General features: G+C 49.7%; 1 protein-coding gene across 1 annotated transcript; it reads right to left on the reverse strand.

The window, feature by feature from the left end:
* Positions 1-2,021: 2,021 nt before the first annotated feature.
* LOC311123702 (transcription initiation factor TFIID subunit 2-like) lies at positions 2,022-21,094 on the reverse strand (the record flags this gene model as incomplete). The annotated part of the gene is made up of 16 exons (XM_084197945.1): positions 2,022-5,042; positions 5,222-5,324; positions 5,736-5,918; positions 6,790-7,022; positions 9,168-9,277; positions 9,673-9,742; positions 10,375-10,514; positions 11,757-11,950; positions 13,707-13,817; positions 14,085-14,225; positions 16,526-16,676; positions 17,605-17,706; positions 19,078-19,143; positions 19,295-19,404; positions 19,601-19,715; positions 20,940-21,094. Coding segments are annotated over 16 exons (2,265 nt in total), but the record flags the coding sequence as incomplete, so codon positions are not given.
* Positions 21,095-21,572: the final 478 nt, after the last annotated feature.

The raw sequence follows: 21,572 nt of genomic DNA on the forward strand, positions 1-21,572 counted from the left end.
TGTTACTGCCGGCAACGAGGAAGTTGTTACTGCCGGCAACGAGGAAGTTGTTTCTGCCGGCAACGAGGAAGTTGTTTCTGCCGGCAACGAGGAAGTTGTTACTGGGCTGGCGGTGAGGAAGTTGTTACTGGGCTGGCGGTGAGGAAGTTGTTACTGGGCTGGAGGTGAGGAAGTTGTCACTGGGCTGGAGGTGAGGAAGTTGTCACTGGGCTGGAGGTGAGGAAGTTGTCACTGGGCTGGAGGTGAGGAAGTTGTCACTGGGCTGGAGGTGAGGAAGTTGTCACTGGGCTGGAGGTGAGGAAGTTGTCACTGGGCTGGAGGTGAGGAAGTTGTCACTGGGCTGGAGGTGAGGAAGTTGTCACTGGGCTGGAGGTGGGGAAGTTGTTTCTGCCGGCAATGAGGAAGTTGTTACTGGGCTGGAGGTGAGGAAGTTTTTACTGGGCTGGAGGTGAGGAAGTTGTCACTGGGCTGGAGGTGAGGAAGTTGTTACTGGGCTGGAGGTCAGGAAGTTGTCACTGGGCTGGCGGTGAGGAAGTTGTCACTGGGCTGGCGGTGAGGAAGTTGTCACTGGGCTGGAGGTGAGGAAGTTGTCACTGGGCTGGAGGTGAGGAAGTTGTCACTGGGCTGGAGGTGAGGAAGTTGTTACTGGGCTGGAGGTGAGGAAGTTGTCACTGGGCTGGAGGTGAGGAAGTTGTCACTGGGCTGGAGGTGAGGAAGTTGTTACTGGGCTGGAGGTGAGGAAGTTGTTACTGGGCTGGAGGTGAGGAAGTTGTTACTGGGCTGGAGGTGAGGAAGTTGTTACTGGGCTGGAGGTGAGGAAGTTGTTACTGGGCTGGAGGTGAGGAAGTTGTTACTGCCGGCAACGAGGAAGTTGTTTCTGCCGGCAACGAGGCAGTTGTTACTGCCGGCAACGAGGCAGTTGTTACTGGGCTGGCGGTGAGGAAGTTGTTACTGGACTGGCGGTGAGGAAGTTGTTACTGCCGGCAACGAGGAAGTTGTTACTGCCGGCAACGAGGAAGTTGTTACTGCCGGCAACGAGGCAGTTGTTACTGCCGGCAACGAGGAAGTTGTTACTGCCGGCAACGAGGCAGTTGTTACTGCCGGCAACGAGGCAGTTGTTACTGCCGGCAACGAGGAAGTTGTTTCTGCCGGCAACGAGGAAGTTGTTTCTGCCGGCAACGAGGCAGTTGTTACTGCCGGCAACGAGGAAGTTGTTACTGGGCTGGCGGTGAGGAAGTTGTTACTGCCGGCAACGAGGAAGTTGTTACTGCCGGCAACGAAGAAGTTGTCACTGGGCTGGCGGTGAGGAAGTTGTCACTGGGCTGGAGGTGAGGAAGTTGTCACTGGGCTGGAGGTGAGGAAGTTGTCACTGGGCTGGAGGTGAGGAAGTTGTCACTGGGCTGGCGGTGAGGAAGTTGTTACTGGGCTGGAGGTGAGGAAGTTGTTACTGCTGGCAATGAGGAAGTTGTCACTGGGCTGGCGGTGAGGAAGTTGTCACTGGGCTGGAGGCGAGGAAGTTGTCACTGGGCTGGAGGTGAGGAAGTTGTTACTGGGCTGGAGGTGAGGAAGTTGTCACTGGGCTGGAGGTGAGGAAGTTGTTACTGGGCTGGAGGTGTGGAAGTTGTTACTGGGCTGGAGGTGAGGAAGTTGTTACTGGGCTGGAGGTGAGGAAGTTGTTACTGGGCTGGAGGTGAGGAAGTTGTTACTGCCGGCAATGAGGAAGTTGTTACTGCCGGCAATGAGGAAGTTGTTACTGCCGGCAATGAGGAAGTTGTTACTGCCGGCAATGAGGAAGTTGTTACTGTCGGCAATGAGGAAGTTGTTACTGCCGGCAATGAGGAAGTTATTACTGCCGGCAATGAGGAAGTTGTAAGGGTAAACGTCCATCTGCCTTTTGTGGTGGGTGCAATTATTAAAAGTTTATGCTCTTGGTTATTACATTCTTGGTATACAAAATTTAAACATTTCAAAGCTTTATTGGTATTATATATTGAGGGTTATTGAAGAAAAGTTCAACGAATAAAAACTTCAGAAGCTTTATTTTCCAACATCTTTATGATAATGTAGTCCTATCCTACAAAAAAATACAATGTTCTAACAAAACTGCAGTACATCATGAATATATAGAACAGATACTGATTGGGTCAGGTACAAGGAGGCCACAAGCTAGTCACTGATTGGGTCAGGGACAAGGAGGCCACAAGCTAGTCACTGATTGGGTCAGGGACAAGGAGGCCACAAGCTAGTCACTGATTGGGTCAGGTACAAGGAGGCCACAAGCTAGTCACTGATTGGGTCAGGTACAAGGAGGCCACAAGCTAGTCACTGATTGGGTCAGGGACAAGGAGGCCACAAGCTAGTCACTGATTGGGTCAGGGACAAGGAGGCCACAAGCTAGTCACTGATTGGGTCAGGGACAAGGAGGCCACAAGCTAGTCACTGATTGGGTCAGGGACAAGGAGGCCACAAGCTAGTCACTGATTGGGTCAGGGACAAGGAGACCACAAGCTAGTCACTGATTGGGTCAGGGACAAGGAGGCCACAATCTAAATTACTTAACAATAAAAACATGAACAGTTAAAACATGCATGGTTAGAAACAGGTAAAAACCCAATGACTCTTCAGTACGGTCATGTCATACAGGTCAGCAATGAGGGTATTAGTCATGGCCGCATCCAAAACTGCACCCTATTCCCAATAAAGTGCACTACTTTTTGACCAGAGCCGTATGGGACCTGGTGAAAAGTAGTGCACTAGAAAGGAATAGGGTACTGTTCACAACGCAGACAGCCATGGTCTACTGCAGGTCAGCCTAATTACACAATTTACATTTTGCTATAAAATCTACATCCTAAATGGTTATCATTCTTGATTCTTCCACCTTTGAATTGATTGGCTCTCTGAACGAGAGTGGAATTTCCCCTCTTAGTTTGATAGCAGGGTTAATTACAGTAAACCTGTAATTCAATGTCCAGGGTGACGTTATAAAAACCTGGGGAAAGACTAGCGGCAGTCCGAGAGACCGGTTACGTCCTCAACAGGCTGAAGAGGTTCCCATGTGAGCCCAGCCACTAACTGAACATGTTGTTGATGATGGTAGGAGACAGATTGGCTCAGGCATAGCCAGAAGAGAGAGTGTGTGTGTGTGTGTGTGTGTGTGTGTGGTGAGGGTGATGGGAGACTTTTAAAACTAAAAGGGCTCCTTCTGGAGAGGCCCACAGGTCTGCCTCTCTGTGTGGTTAATGATGAGGTCACAGAATGTAGGTTAGGCTACACGTTTCCCCCCCCTCCACCTACACTGACTAGCCTTGAATCCACACTGAATATTGCTCCATTTTCCAAATCCAACCTTAAATATAGCTCCGATACAAACAGTGAAACAGAACAATATTTAGTGTGGATTCCAGGCTAGCCGACTGAAGTGCGCTGACATGCAGCAAACCAGTAAGCTCTATTCAGAGGAGTTGGAACTCTGACAGACAGCTGGAGGCTGTAGTCTTGAGGGTGATGTTTTACAGCTCAGTCTCTCTTGCGGGTGATACTGTGTTTCATAGCTCTGGACCAACCAGGAGGCAGCGCTGTGTTCTAGTCAGACATGGATGGAGACCTCATGGAGCGTCCACTAGCAGGGCCGTTACTGAACAACCAACCAGGAGGCAGCGCTGTGTTCTAGTCAGACATGGATGGAGACCTCATGGAGCGTCCACTAGCAGGGCCGTTACTGAAGAACCAACCAGGAGGCAGCGCTGTGTTCTAGTCAGACATGGATGGAGACCTCATGGAGCGTCCACTAGCAGGGCCGTTACTGAAGAACCAACCAGGAGGCAGCGCTGTGTTCTAGTCAGACATGGATGGAGACCTCATGGAGCGTCCACTAGCAGGGCCGTTACTGAAGAACCAACCAGGAGGCAGCGCTGTGTTCTAGTCAGACATGGATGGAGACCTCGTGGAGCGTCCACTAGCAGGGCCGTTACTGAAGAACCAACCAGGAGGCAGCGCTGTGTTCTAGTCAGACGTGGATGGAGACCTCATGGAGCGTCCACTAGCAGGGCCGTTACTGAAGAACCAACCAGGAGGCGGCGCTGTGTTCTAGTCAGACATGGATAGAGACCTCATGGAGCGTCCACTAGCAGGGCCGTTACTGAAGAACCAACCAGGAGGCAGCGCTGTGTTCTAGTCAGACATGGATGGAGACCTCATGGAGCGTCCACTAGCAGGGCCGTTACTGAAGAACCAACCAGGAGGCAGCGCTGTGTTCTAGTCAGACATGGATGGAGACCTCGTGGAGCGTCCACTAGCAGGGCCGTTACTGAAGAACCAACCAGGAGGCAGCGCTGTGTTCTAGTCAGACATGGATGGAGACCTCGTGGAGCGTCCACTAGCAGGGCTGTTACTGAAGAACCAACCAGGAGGCAGCGCTGTGTTCTAGTCAGACATGGATGGAGACCTCATGGAGCGTCCATTAGCAGGGCCGTTACTGAAGAACCAACCAGGAGGCAGCGCTGTGTTCTAGTCAGACATGGATGGAGACCTCATGGAGCGTCCACTAGCAGGGCCGTTACTGAAGAACCAACCAGGAGGCAGCGCTGTGTTCTAGTCAGACATGGATGGAGACCTCGTGGAGCGTCCACTAGCAGGGCCGTTACTGAAGAACCAACCAGGAGGCAGCGCTGTGTTCTAGTCAGACATGGATGGAGACCTCATGGAGCGTCCACTAGCAGGGCCGTTACTGAAGAACCAACCAGGAGGCAGCGCTGTGTTCTAGTCAGACATGGATGGAGACCTCATGGAGCGTCCACTAGCAGGGCTGTTACTGAAGGCATGGGAGTCCCTCTCCTTGTCCTTGTCTTTACTGTCGTGCTTGTGCTTGTGTTTGTGCTTGTGCTTCTTCCTCTTCTTCTTCTTGTGCTCGTGGTGGTGGTGGTGGTGGTGGTGGTGGTCAGTGCTGTGTTTGGAGGAAGAGGTGGACTCTTTGCTGAAGGAAGGTAAGGGGGTGACAGGCAGGGAGAGGACGGCCTGGTCCACGACTGGAGGTTCCTTACCTGAGGAGGGGGGAGAGGAGACCGGAAGAGACAGATTTAAAATACTTAATGCAAATAATCTAGAATTCTGTTATGTTCTTCAAAAATGAATAATTTCTTAGGATTGTCTGAAAGCATGAATCAACCCCAGTTGTGAACAAGTATGATAATTGCAGGACAATGATTGACGGGGTGCTGACCTGGTGTGGAAGGCCTCTCCAGGATGTTGAGGTGGTGGTGGATGAACGCCTGACTGTCATGGGGACTCTCCATGTCAATCTCATCCTCCTCCATGGTGTTGAACTGAAACAACATCATCATCATCATCAGTCATAACCATCTGATCTGATTCTCCTCCATGGAGTTGAACTGAAACATCATCCAACACCCTCACAAGATTGTGCAATTACAGTGATTCACGTTAACTCAAATACGATCAGCAATGTGATTGCACCAGTTAGATTGTGATTGCACCAGTTAGATTGTGATTGCACCAGTTAGATTGTGATTGCACCAGTTAGACTGTGATTGCACCAGTTAGACTGTATCAGTTTAAAACAGAGAGCTAGATTAAGCCAGACACACTAGAGTCGATAGTGGCACTGCTTCAGTCCTCAGGGGAGCCTGAAATGGTTCACACACACATTATTGGTGAAAGCCCAGACAAGTATAAGCGCATCCCCCCAGCCTCCCCACGGCGCTCCAGATCCTTACTCTGATCTTGAATTTTTTACTGCTGTCCTCTTCCTGCAGTACCTGGCCTGGCTCCGGTGGAGAGGAGCCCAGTGGTCCAACTCCACTGTCCAACTTTCTCTTCAGACCCTGAGGAAGTGGGGCGACACCACTGGACATAGACACGCTGGACACTGTCTCCATGGTGATCAGGCCTTCATCCAGCTAGAGGGGGGAAGGGGAGAGAGAGGGAGGGAAGAGATGGAGGGGGAGAGAGGGGGAGGGAAGAGATGGAGGGGGAGAGAGAGGGAGGGAAGAGAGAGGGGGAGGGAAGAGATGGAGGGGGAGAGAGGGAGAGGGAAGAGATGGAGGGGGAGAGAGGGGGAGGGAAGAGATGGAGGGGGAGAGAGGGAGAGGGCAGAGATGGAGGGAGAGAGGGGGGGGAAGAGAAGAGATGGAGGGGGAGAGATGGAGGGGGAGAGAGAGGGAGGGGGAGAGATGGAGGGGGGGAGAGAGGGAGGGGGAGAGAAGAGATGGAGGGGGAGAGATGGAGGGGGAGAGAGAGGGAGGGAAGAGAGAGGGGGAGGGAAGAGATGGAGGGAGAGAGGGGGAGGGAAGAGATGGAGGGGGAGAGAGGGAGAGGGAAGAGATGGAGGGGGAGAGAGGGAGATGGAAGAGATGGAGGGAAGATATGGAGGGGGAGAGAGGGGGAGGGAAGAGATGGAGGGGGAGAGAGGGAGAGGGAAGAGATGGAGGGGGAGAGAGGGAGGGGGAGAGAGAGAGAGGGAAGAGATGGAGGGGGAGAGAGAGAGAGGGAAGAGATGGAGGGGGAGAGAGAGAGAGGGAAGAGATGGAGGGGGAGAGAGAGAGAGGGAAGAGATGGAGGGGGAGAGTGGGAAGAGATGGAGGGGGAGAGAGGGAAGAGATGGAGGGGGAGAGAGGGAGAGGGAAGAGATGGAGGGGGAGAGAGAAATGAGTGTTATAACAAAGTTCAGAAGAGGTTGACAAAAAATATTCTTAGTGAGGATTTACTAAGACACAAGAAGGCCCAAGTCCCAACTAAAATATATTATTATCAGCATCAGGGGGTCCTTACACTGCTAGTGAAGCCCATGACGGGGATGTGAACCCCCATGGTGTTGCCAGTTATCTCTGTGGTGCCTGGCCCCTGTTCAGGCTTGATGGTGGGGTTGAGGACGGCCTTCTTCTCCTTGAGGTTGAGTACCAGGCCCAGCTCGGGCAGGGGCAGGCAGGAGGGGCGCGTCAGACCAAACAGAGTGTAGTAAAGGTTCACCGCATCACACCGCAACCGCCAGTCATGAGACGTACCTGGGGGAACAGTGAAACGAGAGGGTCTAAACACACTCAGCTTTACAGATGGACAAAAGTCATGTTCAGATCATTGGAAAGTTTCACAATTGTTTTCTAAGCATGAATGTAATCACTGATACTGTGTCAAATTAAACCCATAAACACTCAGAGGAAAAGGGTTTAGGAATAGGGTCTTAGTTTGTCTTAGAAAAGCTTTGAGAAAACTAGAAATGCCATTGTGCATGGAATAATAAAAGAACAGATTATGAACCGTTTATTACTGCGAGTCATAAACTGGGTTGGCAACGAGGGTGGCGTTACACTGCCAAAAGTCACAGCCGACCTCAAGAGCACAGAAGTACACTCAAACATATGAAATATTATGCTTCACAATGAGAAACAGAACAAGTGTTCCGTCTCCTCACATCTACAATCCCCAGCAGCCCATTAAAATATAAACCTTGTTTCAAAAAGGTGCCAATTCTTCCAAGTCTTTCAAATAACAGATTTCTGTTGGGGGCGCAGCTTACCACTCAAACTGGATTGATGCAACAACACATAATATGTCCATTGTCCACACTGTCTGTCTGTCTCAGACTCAACAACCCCCCCCCCCCCCCCCCCAACCCCCCCGTGCCAGGAGGCCCCCATATCCCCAAGACATGATCTGCATCCCAAAAGGCACCTGATTCCCTATATAGTGCAATACACAGAGGCCTGGTCATAAATAGTGCACTATATATTGGGAATTGGATGCCATTTGGGACACAGTCCTATTGAGGCCTGTGCAGGCAGGCCCCGATATCACCCCAAGACATGGAAAAACCTAGAAACATTATATAAAACACGATCCTTCTCTTCCCTGGGAGAGAAACAGATGTTTACGGCTGTTAGAGAAATCGGCTCTCTCTTTGAAAGACTTTCACAATGTTTGGCACCTTTTGAAACAAAGGTTTAAATAAGACTGCTGCGGTATGTAAATGTAACGTGATGAAGCAGGTCCAAAAGTATTGGGACAGTGACACATTTTCTGTTGTTTTAGCTCTGTTCTCCAGCACTTTGGATTTGAAATGATACAATAACTATGAGGTTAAAGTGCAAACATCGAATTAGACAGTTGTGCAACTCTTACCATCACAAACATTGATACATGACTGTTGGGGTTAGCTAGTTACACATATGGATTTGATTCGTGAACAGTGCTCCGTCTCTGGCAGTATCTCCGTCTCTTGTCTGTCTGTCCCTAGCAGTAACTCTGTCCCTAGCTGGATATCACACCAGTTCCAGGTGGGGGTTTGACTAGCCAGGCCTGAGTGGATATCACACCAGTTCCAGGTGGGGGTTTGACTAGCCAGGCCTGAGTGGATATCACACCAGTTCCAGGTGGGGGTTTGACTAGCCAGGCCTGAGTGGATATCACACCAGTTCCAGGTGGGGGTTTGACTAGCCAGGCCTGAGTGGATATCACACCAGTTCCAGATGGGGGTTTGACTAGCCAGGCCTGAGTGGATATCACACCAGTTCCAGATGGGGGTTTGACTAGCCAGGCCTGAGTGGATATCACACCAGTTCCAGGTGGGGGTTTGACTAGCCAGGCCTGAGTGGATATCACACCAGTTCCAGGTGGGGGTTTGACTAGCCAGGCCTGAGTGGATATCACACCAGTTCCAGGTGGGGGTTTGACTAGCCAGGCCTGAGTGGATATCACACCAGTTCCAGGTGGGGGTTTGACTAGCCAGGCCTGAGTGGATATCACACCAGTTCCAGATGGGGGTTTGACTAGCCAGGCCTGAGTGGATATCACACCAGTTCCAGGTGGGGGTTTGACTAGCCAGGCCTGAGTGGATATCACACCAGTTCCAGGTGGGGGTTTGACTAGCCAGGCCTGAGTGGATATCACACCAGTTCCAGGTGGGGGTTTGACTAGCCAGGCCTGAGTGGATATCACACCAGTTCCAGGTGGGGGTTTGACTAGCCAGGCCTGGGGTTCTCTGTCTGTACTGTGTCTCATCAGGTTCCATTAGTTATGTCTTATCTGAAATGGCACCCTATTCCCTACTACTTTTGACCAGAGCCCTATGTGGAAGCTTTATGTGGGCTCTGGTCCAACGCAGTGCACTACATAGGGAATAGGGTGCCATTTAAGATGCACTAAGGCCTCACCCGAGTTCATGAGTTTCCACAGCTGGTCAACCAGAGCCTCGTTGCAGAGTGGAGACTCGGCTGCTTTGGTGAAGGGAGGGTTTTTACCCAGCATGCTCAGGATCTTGTGTCTGAACGAACAGAGGAAGTGGAGGTTAACATCCTGTTACTTCACAGCCACAGACCATCACATAACACCTTTCCTGGGACAGACCATAACATAACACCTTTCCTGGGACACAATCAGGATTCATGTATTTAGATTCAAACTGCTGAGCATTAAGTTTCATCAATACATTTTGTATACAATACATAAATACATCAATTGATAAATTCACTGTGACAGTCCTTGTTTTTACACAGCACTAAATAAATAACCAACCGTTTTCTTGCTGACTTTGACAAAAAATGTTCCCATATCCTGAAGCCAGAGAGATAAATGATGATGTATCTTTATGTATGAGGCAGCCAACCCAACAGACATATCTGACACACACACACACACACACACACACACACACAGTACCTGATGTAGTGAGCGGGGTCATTCTGGACCATGTTGAGCAGCCACTGCAGTTCCAAAGAGCTCCTGTCAACTAGCAATAAACAGCATGTTAAAACACACACACACACACACACACACACACACACACACACACACACACACACACCTCTGCCCTGACAGGCAGGCAGGCAGGCAGGCCCCCCCCCGATCGAACATCTCTGGAGAGACCAGAAAATAGCTGTGCAGCAACGCTCCCCATCCAACCTGACAGAGCTTGAGAGGATCTGCAGAGTAGAATGGGAGAAACTCCCCAAATACAGGTGTGCCAAGCTTGTAGCGTCGTACCCAAGAAGACTCAAAGCTGTAATCGCTGCCAAAAGTGCTTCAACAAAGTACTTTAAAGGATCTGAATACTTATGTAAATTTGATATTTATTTGTATATTTAAAAAAAATTAAATCTAAAAACCAGTTTTTGCTTTGTCATTATGGGTTATTGTGTGTAGACTGATGAGGGGGGAAAACTGTAATCCATTTTAAAATAAGGCTGTAACGTAACAAAATGTGGAAAAAGTCAAGGGGTCTGAATACTTTCCGAATGCACTGTAGTCAAGTCCACTACTTTTGACTAATTCTAACCCTATGTGGCTCTGGCTAAATGTAGTGCACTACATAGGGAATAGGGTGTGTTCTACTAACTTCCCTACTACTAGTTTGGTGCATACCTCTTGTGTAGTCCACCACAGCTTCCAGTGCTGCGACACGCACATCCACAAAGTGTCCGTATTCTGCATAGGACTTAAACAGAGAGGGGTCACTGGGAATATGGCCATTCTTCTGAAGCATCCGGATAGCTCTGAGACAACTGGAGAGAGAGAGAGAGAAGAAAGAGAGAGAGAGGGATGGAGGAGAGAGGGATGGAGGAGAGAGAGAGGGGGGGGTGGAGGAGAGAGAGAGGGGAGGGGTGGAGGAGAGAGAGAGGGGGGGGTGGAAGAGAGAGAGAGGGGGGGATGGAAGAGAGAGAGAGGGGGGGATGGAAGAGAGAGAGAGGGGGGGATGGAAGAGAGAGAGAGGGGGATGGAAGAGAGAGAGAGGGGGATGGAAGAGAGAGAGAGGGGGATGGAGGAGAGAGAGAGGGATGGAGGAGAGAGAGAGGGATGGAGGAGAGAGAGGGATGAAGGAGAGAGAGAGGGATGGAGGAGAGAGAGGGATGGAGGAGAGAGAGAGGGGGATGGAGGAGAGAGAGAGAGGGATGGAGGCGAGAGAGGGATGGAGGCGAGAGAGAGGGATGGAAGAGAGAGAGGTAGAGGGAGATGGAAGAGAGAGAGGTAGAGGGAGATGGAGGAGAGAGAGGTAGAGGGAGATGGAGGAGAGAGAGAGAGATGGAGGAGAGAGAGAGAGATGGAGGAGAGAGAGAGAGATGGAGGAGAGAGAGGGAGAGAAATGGAGGAGAGAGAGGGAGAGAGATGGAGGAGAGAGAGAGGGAGAGATGGAGGAGAAAGAGAGGGAGAGAGATGGAGGAGAGAGAGAGGGAGAGATAGATGGAGGAGAGAGAGAGAGGGAGAGAGATGGAGGAGAGAGATAAGGATCACTCATCTATAACCCTAAATCAAAGTTCCTCTATGATTTTGTACACGCCAACACCCTTTAGGGTTAAAAAGATTTGGAGTGTTACAACTGGAAATCAAAGTTGATTGTGCCTTTAAGGCATTTTCATTGATAAGATCATGTAGGTGAGAAAGTTTACCCTGGCACTCAACTAGCTTCTTGTACGGGACGTGTTTGGCAATATCAGGGAAGAGGGTACAAGGGCCAAAAAGCTTCCACGCCAGCCAGCTCAACAATGACCCTTTGGGTCAACCACTATTTGGTCAATCTTTTATCTATCAACACAATGTAAAACCAGCCACTAACACCGGCAAATCAAAACACTGACACCAAGCACCAGCATTTACCACCAGCACTTACCATGCACTAGTACTCCACTTCACCCTAAATTGTGTTACACCTGACAGTGATGGTGTTGTGGTAGCTGGGCAGTAGTGATGATCTCCTCCAGGATGTTTAGTATAATGTATAGTGGTATCTATAGTAGTGATATCTCTACCTGACAGTGATGGTGTTGCGGTAGCTGGGCAGTAGCTTCTCCATGTTAAGAAAGCGTGTGATCTCCTCCAGGATGAGGCGTACGTCTCCGTTGAGGTTGTCCACGGTGCGGACCTCGTTACTAATGCTGATGGCCGGGGTCAGGGAGTTGGTCAGAGCATCAATCAGCTCAGCACGGTAGTAGTTGTCAGAGAACTAGGAAAAAGACAACAACAATATTAAAGTCATTAGTGCCAGTCAGAGACTGGCCTAGTGGTCGGCACAGCCAACTCCAGATCACTCATTAGTCCCCGTCAGAGACTGGCCTAATGGTCGGCACAGCCAACTCCAGATCACTCATTATTGCCAGTCAGAGACTGGCCTAGTGGTCGGCACAGCCAACTCCAGATCACTCATTAGTGCCAGTCAGAGTCTGGCCTAGTGGTCGGCACAGCCAACTCCAGATCACTCATTAGTGCCCGTCAGAGTCTGGCCTAGTGGTCGGCACAGCCAACTCCAGATCACTCATTAGTGCCAGTCAGAGACTGGCCTAGTGGTCGGCACAGCCAACTCCAGATCACTCATTAGTGCCCGTCAGAGACTGGCCTAGTGGTCGGCACAGCCAACTCCAGATCACTCATTAGTGCCCGTCAGAGACTGGCCTAGTGGTCGGCACAGCCAACTCCAGATCACTCATTAGTGCCCGTCAGAGACTGGCCTAGTGGTCGGCACAGCCAACTCCAGATCACTCATTAGTGCCCGTCAGAGTCTGGCCTAGTGGTCGGCACAGCCAACTCCAGATCACTCATTGCACAGCCAACTCCAGATCACTCATTAGTGCCAGTCAGAGCCTGGCCTAGTGGTCGGCACAGCCAACTCCAGATCACTCATTAGTGCCAGTCAGAGACTGGCCTAGTGGTCGGCACAGCCAACTCCAGATCACTCATTAGTGCCAGTCAGAGACTGGCCTAGTGGTCGGCACAGCCAACTCCAGATCACTCATTAGTGTCAGTCAGAGTCTGGCCTAGTGGTCGGCACAGCCAACTCCAGATCACTCATTAGTGCCAGTCAGAGTCTGGCCTAGTGGTCGGCACAGCCAACTCCAGATCACTCATTAGTGCCAGTCAGAGTCTGGCCTAGTGGTCGGCACAGCCAACTCCAGATCACTCATTAGTGCCAGTCAGAGTCTGGCCTAGTGGTCGGCACAGCCAACTCCAGATCACTCATTAGTGCCAGTCAGAGCCTGGCCTAGTGGTCGGCACAGCCAACTCCAGATCACTCATTAGTGCCAGTCAGAGTCTGGCCTAGTGGTCGGCACAGCCAACTCCAGATCACTCATTAGTGCCCGTCAGAGACTGGCCTAGTGGTCGGCACAGCCAACTCCAGATCACTCATTAGTGCCAGTCAGAGCCTGGCCTAGTGGTCGGCACAGCCAACTCCAGATCACTCATTAGTGCCCGTCAGAGACTGGCCTAGTGGTCGGCACAGCCAACTCCAGATCACTCAGACAGTATTCCCAACGATGGGGAACCCTGGTCCACCACTCTCTGAACGGTTCCTCTCCTTTACCCTGTCAACGTCCCATCACCAACGGCCTAATCAACGTATAAACACAGAAAACGGAGAACAACAAGATTACAGTCATTAACACACAACTCTGTTGTCCTCTTGTCCTGCCCTCTCCACTGGTGTTGTCATGCTGTGTCTGAACATAACCCACAGGACCAGATCATCAGCCTGGATGTAATCTAGTAAAGTTATGAAACCCAGCTCACTAACTGAATCGTTATATTAACTCCACCAATCATACTGGCAATCTGTTTTTAGTTTATTTGTACAGTCTGTTAAGTATTCATGACTTTTTAACTTTCTGCTAATTTCTGTGGGAAGGGTTGCCATAGGGACGAGGGACGAGGGACGAGGGATGGTGGTGGGTGATATGTTTGTGTCCTACAAAACAGACCCATCTCACCTTGTTCTTCCTGTTGTCGTTGTACTTGATGAGGTCCAGGATGAAGTTGAGGACATCTTTGGGACAGAGGTTCTGGATGTCTCTGAGTTGAGCCATGGCTACAGGCATGGTCTAGGAATAGATCGAACACAGAGGTCATTACAGAGGTCATTACAGAGGTCAAAATACTGTACTACAGTAAAACCAGCTTCATCAACGTTTACATATTTCTTGCAATTTCCATGGAAACTAATTCATATTTTGGCCACCGTTGTCTCCTAAAAAGGTTGAACTGAAACACTCCACAGCTTGTGAACATGCACACCACGACGGTAGATATTTAACCGACGAGCCTTAGTCTACTGCTCTGCGTTGAGGTGATGCGCCATGGTTAAGTACCTTCTGTAGGAAGTAGCTCTGGAAGCTGATGAAGTTGTTGGTCTTGACGATGTTGGGACAACTCTTACAGCAGAACATCCTGGTGAACAGAGACTTCATGGCTGGAGGACCCGTCCACGTGCTCATCATGGAGTTAGCGATCTATAAATAGAAAATCAGTAAATACGGGGGGATATAGCCGCCACCTACTGCTCTATTGATGTGCGATAGCTAGCTATCCTGGTGAACGGGGACTTCGTGTAGGAGTGGAGTTTGCTAACTAGACACAGAAGGTACTAAATAATAGACATAGTAGCTTGTATTCTAACTAGGATGACACGTGACACTGAAGAAGGCTTCCTAGCCAAAGTGTTGTGCTGTTCATCTGAAAGTTCACTGCAAGGGGACAAGAGAGTGCGACTTTGATTAGATTTTCTAGAGTTCAGAACAATTGGCTTCGGCCTGTTACATGAGGAAGTGACTGAGGTGAGGGAACTCCCTACTCTGTCTCAGCAGGATATTAGGGGGAGAGACAGAGCTGAATGTCTCCCTACTCTGTCTCAGCAGGATATTAGGGGGAGAGACAGAGCTGAATGTCTCCCTCCTCTGTCTCAGCAGGATATTAGGGGGAGAGACAGAGCTGAATGTCTCCCTACTCTGTCTCAGCAGGATATTAGGGGGAGAGACAGAGCTGAATGTCTCCCTCCTCTGTCTCAGCAGGATATTAGGGGGAGAGACAGAGCTGAATGTCTCCCTCCTCTGTCTCAGCAGGATATTAGGGGGAGAGACAGAGCTGAATGTCTCCCTACTCTGTCTCAGCAGGATATTAGGGGGAGAGACAGAGCTGAATGTCTCCCTACTCTGTCTCAGCAGGATATTAGGGGGAGAGACAGAGCTGAATGTCTCCCTCCTCTGTCTCAGCAGGATATTAGGGGGAGAGACAGAGCTGAATGTCTCCCTACTCTGTCTCAGCAGGATATTAGGGGGAGAGACAGAGCTGAATGTCTCCCTACTCTGTCTCAGCAGGATATTAGGGGGAGAGACAGAGCTGAATGTCTCCCTCCTCTGTCTCAGCAGGATATTAGGGGGAGAGACAGAGCTGAATGTCTCCCTACTCTGTCTCAGCAGGATATTAGGGGGAGAGACAGAGCTGAATGTCTCCCTCCTCTGTCTCAGCAGGATATTAGGGGGAGAGACAGAGCTGAATGTCTCCCTCCTCTGTCTCAGCAGGATATTAGGGGGAGAGACAGAGCTGAATGTCTCCCTACTCTGTCTCAGCAGGATATTAGGGGGAGAGACAGAGCTGAATGTCTCCCTCCTCTGTCTCAGCAGGATATTAGGGGGAGAGACAGAGCTGAATGTCTCCCTCCTCTGTCTCAGCAGGATATTAGGGGGAGAGACAGAGCTGAATGTCTCCCTCCTCTGTCTCAGCAGGATATTAGGGGGAGAGACAGAGCTGAATGTCTCCCTCCTCTGTCTCAGCAGGATATTAGGGGGAGAGACAGAGCTGAATGTCTCCCTACTCTGTCTCAGCAGGATATTAGGGGGAGAGACAGAGCTGAATGTCTCCCTCCTCTGTCTCAGCAGGATATTAGGGGGAGAGACAGAGCTGAGTGTCTCCCTCCTCTGTCTCAGCAGGATATTAGGGGGAGAGACAGAGCTGAATGTCTCCCTCCTCTGTCTCAGCAGGATATTAGGGGGAGAGACAGAGCTGAGTGTCTCCCTCCTCTGTCTCAGCAGGATATTAGGGGGAGAGACAGAGCTGAATGTCTCCCTCCTCTGTCTCAGCAGGATATTAGGGGGAGAGACAGAGCTGAATGTCTCCCTCCTCTGTCTCAGCAGGATATTAGGGGGAAAGACAGAGCTGAGTGTCCCTCTACAGCGCTGGGGCGAGCGGTCAGGATGTTGTCATTTTTCAGCTAGGTCCCTGGGGTGGACGGGTGTGTGTATGCGAGTGTGGGTGTGTGGACTCTGCTTGGACTTGCCCCTAAGCCTTTCCTGCCGGCTCCCACTCTTTCAACAAAGACAGTCTATCAGGGTTACCCGTGTAACATCCTGTGGTCTGAAAGACCATCAACTAGCTACATTAAATTCTGGAAGCCAACGAAACCAAACGGAGCCTGATGTAACTCCACATTCATTTTTGATTTTACGAAAATATTGATTCAGGTGAAAATATTATAAATGTAGGAAATGAAATCGGATATTGGGGGGGGGGGGGGGGGTTTGACAGATAAAGCAACAAAAAAAATATTTGACAGGATAATGTTCTACAGGGGTTGTTGAATTGGGTTTTAAATAAGAATGAAGACTAGGAAGGTGGATGGCCTAATGGCACAGCAGTCCCCTTGGCTTAGAATAAAGGACTGGTGTGCTCATCATCACACTAACATCCTACCATGGGTAATGAATCAATGGGGGGCTAAAGTTGGATGGGTGGGTGGCATAAGTGTACTTCCTACCTTGGCGAGACAGAAGCAGGCCCCCTGGCGGACCTTGTAGAAGCACTGGTCCTGTTCTAGGATGTCGGTGAGGGCCAGACGGGAGGCTGGGGTGGGGAACTTCTCCAGGGCTAAAATAGACTCCTCCTGGGCCACTACGTCACGCTCATACCTGAGGAAGATCGTTATGAACCATGAAAAATACTTCCAAGACAAGCAAGCACACACATCTTCTTCAGGAAAATTTACCTTTTCTAGTTTGCTTTGAGCTTCATGTTGACATGTCAGATCTATAGCTTGTGTTGTCATGGCTCTGTGGTGTGATCTGTTGTCATGGCTCTGTGGTGTGATCTGCGGTCATGGCTCTGTGGTGTGATCTGCGGTCATGGCTCTGTGGTGTGATCTGCGGTCATGGCTCTGTGGTGTGATCTGCGGTCATGGCTCTGTGGTGTGATCTGCGGTCATGGCTCTGTGGTGTGATCTGCGGTCATGGCTCTGTGGTGTGATCTGTTGTCATGGCTCTGTGGTGTGATCTGTTGTCATGGCTCTGTGGTGTGATCTGTTGTCATGGCTCTGTGGTGTGATCTGTTGTCATGGCTCTGTGGTGTGATCTGTTGTCATGGCTCTGTGGTGTGATCTGCGGTCATGGCTGTGTAGTGTGATCTGCTGTCATCGCTCTGTGGTGTGATCTGCTGTCATGGCTCTGTGGTGTGATCTGTTGTCATGGCTCTGCGGTGTGATCAGTTGTCATGGCTCTGTGGTGAGATCTGTTGTCATGGCTCTGTGGCGTGATCTGTTGTCATGGCTCTGTGGCGTGATCTGTTGTCATGGCTCTGTGGCGTGATCTGTTGTCATGGCTCTGTGGCGTGATCTGTTGTCATGGCTCTGTGGTGTGATCTGTTGTCATGGCTCTGTGGCGTGATCTGTTGTCATGGCTCTGTGGTGTGATCTGTTGTCATGGCTCTGTGGTGTGATCTGTTGTCATCTTTTTCATGTTTGGAAATAAGGATTGTCTTTTTTAACTTGTGTGCAAGAATACATGAAGAAACAAATCCATGCAAAGGCCAATTCATAAAAGTAAAATGTGAAGCGGCCCGTACCGGAGCTGGTACTGCCACATGAAGTCTGCCTGCTCAAACTCCACCTTACGCAGGATGGACATGTCCGGATCGATCCGGATCCACAGCAAGGGAGAATCCGCACTGCGTGAGAAACAGAGTTAGTTAGTTATAGTTTCTTTGTGGAATGGAACGAACTTAATACTTTAGTGTTAAGGAGAGTGGCTTGTCTGAATTGAACTGATTTGACTGAAACTTTTAACACTGAAGTATGTTGATTATTATATTTTAATGGCTAGATCCTTTGTTCCCTCTGAGGCTGTGATAATGATGTCACAACCTGATGTTCCCTCTGAGGGTAGGATGGGCCAAATCTAAACCAAACAGAAGTGATTGACTGAAGCCAACACCCGCTGCAGTTTAAACAGTGGAGAGAGAGGCAGGCAGACGACACCACACCAGAGGGGACGTAGGAGGCCTGTCTGGCTGGAGCGATGTTAAAGTTGCCAAAGACTTGGCACGAGGGTTGTAGACAGTTGTAACTGCCTGCTGGGTTGTTGGTTAGTTTCTCACTGCTCGGTAACTGCCTAACTCTGTAGTTTCAGTGCTGCTGTCCCTAACTCTGTAGTTTCAGTGCTGTTCTCCCTAACTCTGTAGTTTCTCACTGCTCGGTAACTGCCTAACTCTGTAGTTTCAGTGCTGCTGTCCCTAACTCTGTAGTATCAGTGCTGTTCTCCCTAACTCTGTAGTATCAGTGCTGCTGTCCCTAACTCTGTAGTTTCAGTGCTGCTGTCCCTAACTCTGTAGTTTCAGTGCTGCTGTCCCTAACTCTGTAGTTTCAGTGCTGTTCTCCCTAACTCTGTAGTATCAGTGCTGCTGTCCCTAACTCTGTAGTATCAGTGCTGTTCTCCCTAACTCTGTAGTTTCAGTGCTGCTCTCCCTAACTCTGTAGTATCAGTGCTGTTCTCCCTAACTCTGTAGTTTCAGTGCTGCTCTCCCTAACTCTGTAGTATCAGTGCTGTTCTCCCTAACTCTGTAGTATCAGTGCTGTTCTCCCTAACTCTGTAGTATCAGTGCTGCTGTCCCTAACTCGGTAGTATCAGTGCTGCTGTCCCTGTTCCTGCCTCTACTTCATTGGCAACTGAGAAAAAAAGCTGGAGCAGACAGCCAGTGAGCAGACAGCCAGTGAGCAGACAGCCAGTGAGCAGACAGCCAGTGAGCAGACAGCCAGTGAGCAGACAGCCAGTGAGCAGACAGCCAGTGAGCAGACAGTCAGACATCAAACCAGATCAGAGGGATCACTTTAGAGTAGACTGAAGAGAGGGGCGGGGCCAGGAGACAGAGAGGGGCGGGGCCAGGAGACAGAGACACCCTGGGCTGGGCAGCACTGAGGCCTCAGAGTTCTGAGGAGATGAGTGAGAGAGAGTTGGAGCAATGGAACGTCTGACTTCATGGCAGACAGGTGAGTGAGAGAGAGAGAGAGTGGGAGCAGTATAAAGCAGTGGAAAGTCTTACTCCATAGCAGACAGGTCCATGTCAACCTCCTCCCCGTTCATCAAAGGTATTTTCTTCTTCTTGTTTCTGGAGAAGGAAGAAATTAGTAACTTAGGAGGTGGAGATAAACTGCGGGACAAAAACTTGCTCCTCCAAACTACAGCTAAGACGGCATTGCAGTAGGCTTATTGAAATGTGTTTGTATAGCAAACAAAAACAGATGCAAGCTTGAGTTTACCGTCTGCTCTTTGAGTGGCAGGGAATGTCGTGCTTCAGGCTGTTCTCCTCTATCTGCAGAGTGTGGTTGAAGGAGCCATCCAGCTCCTGGACTGTCACCTTGATGGGGCCCTACGGAACAAAGACAGTGATTCACCTTACTACTCAACCTCAGACTTGGGTCAAACACAAAATGTCAAATACTTGCGGTAGCTTGATTTAGCTTTTGCTGGTACAATGGAACCAATGGAATAGTCCCAAAAGTGCTAACTGCGCGCATCCTGCACACCAGTAAAATTAGACCAACTCAGCTCAAAAGAGGACCTACCACGTATTTCTGAGTTCCAGAGGAGGTGTAGTCCTGTCGGATCTCCAGTTCTAGAACGTTCCGTTTCCTGTTGAAGGCAAAACTACCAAAGAACTTCACCACTGCACTCTGGTCTCTGCGGGTTTGAATTAAGGCTAATATCTCAACTGAAACAATTACAGTACTGAGTATGCATAAATCATTCAATTATTGCAATGTAGTAACCACAGGAATCGTTTTGGAAAATGTTGGTGATATGGTATATTTAAGCAATAAGGCCCGAGGGGGTGTGGTATATGTCCAATATACCACGGCTAAGGGCTGTTCTTATGCACGACGCAACGCGGAGCCGTGGTATATTGGACATATATCACAAACCCCCGAGGTGCCTTATTGCTATTATAAACTGTTTACCAACGTAATTAGAGCAGTAAAAATAAGTGTTTCGTCATTCCCGTTGGTATATGGTCTGATGTACCACGGCTGTCAGCCAATCAGCATTCAGGGCTCGAACCACCCAGTTTATAATTCTAGTTGTATAGTGGATATTAAATCATCCAAAGTCTTGATATTACATACAGACTATAAATAGACAAGCAGTGGGTGTGTCCTTTCAGCTGACTGATGATATGTACAATACATGTCCATGTCAGTTGCCAACTCTGGACATTACAGTGAACTTATATTAAAATACAAAATCAGTAATCATCTGAAAATTCCAAACGTACATATTACACTGCTTAAGCAGGCTTTATAACCAGGGCAGTCATCAATCAGTTATTAGTGTTCTAACCAGGCCAGTCTCTCCAGTGTTCTAACCAGGCCAGTCTCTCCAGTGTTCTAACCAGGCCAGTCTCTCCAGTGTTCTAACCAGGCCAGTCTCTCCAGTGTTCTAACCAGGCCAGTCTCTCCAGTGTTCTAACCAGGCCAGTCTCTCCAGTGTTCTAACCAGGCCGGTCTCTCCAGTGTTCTAACCAGGCCAGTCTCTCCAGTGTTCTAACCAGGCCAGTCTCTCCAGTGTTCTAAACAGGCCAGTCTCTCCAGTGTTCTAACCAGGCCAGTCTCTCCAGTGTTCTAACCAGGCCGGTCTCTCCAGTGTTCTAACCAGGCCAGTCTCTCCAGTGTTCTAACCAGGCCAGTCTCTCCAGTGTTCTAACCAGGCCAGTCTCTCCAGTGTTCTAACCAGGCCAGTCTCTCCAGTGTTCTAACCAGGCCGGTCTCTCCAGTGTTCTGCTAAGCAGGCTGAGGGAGCTGAACGGACACACCCACTGCTTGATGAGGGGCCCTATGCCCTAACTATTAACCTGCTATTACAGTGTTATAGTCATGTTACAACCAGTACCTCCAGGTTAAAGGATACACCCACTGCTTGATGAGGGGCCCTATGTCCTTCCCCGACACGTTGGAGATGGACTTGAGGAAGCTGTGGGTGGATACCAGCATCTGGCTCCACATGTGTGACTGGTACTTCTGGGAGGAGGCCGTACTGGCCAGGCTTAGTAACTTGTTGAACACCTAGCACATAGGAAACAGAACAATGGAGTTCATGTATCTGGCTGAACTGGCCAGACTCAGGAGCTTAACAGGGGAAGAGTCAATGTGGTGCTCGGATCTGTGGTCCAATGCATTGAGGATTCGAAATGTATTCCTCTAGAGCAGCGTTTCCCCAAACTCGGTCCTCGGGACCCCAGGGGGTACACGTTTTGGTTTTTGCCTTAACACTACACAGCTGATTCATATTATCAAAGCTTGATAATTAGTTGATTATTTGAAATCAGCTGTGTAGTGTTAGGGCAAAAACCAAAACGTGCACCCCTTGGGGTCCCGAGGACCGAGTTTGGGAAACCCTGCTCTAGAGAAATTTCATGAAACTGCTAGGAATTGAACTGGAATGCCCCAGACTCTACAATGTAGTGCAGTAATAATAAACTCAAGTGTTGAATCCCTGTAGGTATTAGTGTTTAAACAAATAGACTTCAAGTGTGGCCAGATG

Source organism: Coregonus lavaretus (assembly GCF_964263955.1).
Source record: "Coregonus lavaretus genome assembly, contig: HAP1_SCAFFOLD_5314, whole genome shotgun sequence".
Taxonomy (NCBI): domain Eukaryota; kingdom Metazoa; phylum Chordata; class Actinopteri; order Salmoniformes; family Salmonidae; genus Coregonus; species Coregonus lavaretus.